General features: G+C 39.7%; 1 protein-coding gene across 1 annotated transcript in view; it reads right to left on the bottom strand.

The window, feature by feature from the left end:
* Positions 1-1,601, bottom strand: part of LOC107659074 (phosphatidylinositide phosphatase SAC1-A-like) — a 28,809-nt gene that overhangs the window by 9,117 nt on the left and 18,091 nt on the right. Inside the window, exons 8-9 of the mRNA XM_016447888.1 lie at positions 630-731; positions 471-556 (exon numbers count right to left, since the gene is read on the bottom strand). Coding sequence (XP_016303374.1) covers positions 471-556; positions 630-731 — 188 coding nt within the window. The remainder of the gene's footprint in view (positions 1-470; positions 557-629; positions 732-1,601) is intronic.

Genomic DNA, 1,601 nt, shown 5'->3' with positions numbered 1-1,601 from the left:
GGGGGGGGGGGGGGGGGGTGGCACACTATCCCATTTTTATATTTTTAATATAAAAAATTTTAACAATTGTTTTGATTAGCAATTGGGGTGGTTTTGTTTCGGGGACCTGGCAACCCTGATCTGAGTGGTTTTCATTATCCTCACAACTCATAAGTTAACAAATTGACATTTTTCAAGCCCCAAATCGAGTCACTCAATGTAACTTACGTGAATTAATCAAATCAAACCATCCACTAAAGGAAAAATCTGGATTCTGAAATATGTGGAATATTCTTCACATGATTCACATCATGTTTTTGCGGTTTCCTTGACTAACGTATCACCCTTGTATTGACAAAAACTGGTTGATTTACTGATTTAAACATCAGAGAGCCGACTGGAAATTTCTCAAATTAGTAGAACAAAGTAATCGGATGAGCATAATATCATGAAAACTGATGTTTGAAGGCTTTACCATTTCAGAGGCTTACCTGAACAAATGAGGCTTTTGCTCCATTATACTGAACAATCTGCTCAGTCTCAACAAAGTTGGCCGCATGACCTTCAGAGTCGATGCCTGGAAGAGAAAGCGAGCGTTTAGTAACTTATGGAGGAAAGACAGGCACCGTCTCGAACCGTACGAGCTTCACCTCTGACGTAGTAGCGGACGCCAGCGCGGAAACAGCTCCTCCTGGAAATGATGTTCCAGTCAAAGATTTTGCCGTTGATGCAGCACGACTTCATGGCGATGACTGAGAGCGGAGATTAAGGACTGTGACGTGTGGAAGAGGAAGACGTTATACGTACAGTATTCATGTCCGTTAAAGGGAAAAATGAAAATTCCGTCAATATTACTCGCCCTCATGTTGTTCCAACCCTGTAAGAGTTTCTTTCTTCTGTTGAGCACAAAAGAAGATATTTTGAAGAATGTTCCAAACAGTTGACGGTAGCCATTGACTTCCACAGTAATTTTTTCCATAATATGCAAGTCAATGGCTGTTTGGAACATTCTTCAAAATATCTTCTTTTGTGCTCAACAGAAGAAAGAAACTCATAGAGGTTTGGAACGACGTGAGGGCGAGTAATATTTAGATTTTTGTCTGAACTACTGCTTTAAGCTAGAGCTGTGCAATTAATCGAAATACAGTTTCGATCTCCAACGATTATGAAAATACAATAATCGAGATAAAGCGATTATTGCGCCCCATTCCAGCGGTGCGCTTTCACTCCTCCATAAAAGCCCAATTTCATGTGCAAATCAGTAAAACCTTGTAACGTGACTTTCGCAAAATGGCACGTGCTTGATTTATTAAAGTTGATTAGATTTATTCATGTTTTAAAAGCGCGAAAGAGAACTATCGCTGTTGCTCAGGAGGATTTCTGTGCATGCGCTCAGAGACAGAACAGAAGACAGAGTAAAGTCAACTTTTAGATTAATGTGCATCTAAACAGACAAATACACTCAAAAATGTGACAAAATGCGGCGCTTGGTGATTATTAATCACATAAACCCTCGTTGGTTATGTAATAAGTGAACGTAAACAGTTGAGAATGAAAATACGTGTGTAACAGTAAATTGGATTCGTGCGGCTCTTAAAGTGACAGCAGTCTAATATTCCTGC

The sequence above is a fragment of the Sinocyclocheilus anshuiensis genome, unplaced genomic scaffold (assembly GCF_001515605.1).
Source record: "Sinocyclocheilus anshuiensis isolate Anshui unplaced genomic scaffold, SAMN03320099.WGS_v1.1 scaffold411, whole genome shotgun sequence".
Classification (NCBI taxonomy): domain Eukaryota; kingdom Metazoa; phylum Chordata; class Actinopteri; order Cypriniformes; family Cyprinidae; genus Sinocyclocheilus; species Sinocyclocheilus anshuiensis.
Note: the sequence above shows the minus strand (reverse complement) of the source record. Positions and strands in the feature narration are given on the sequence as shown.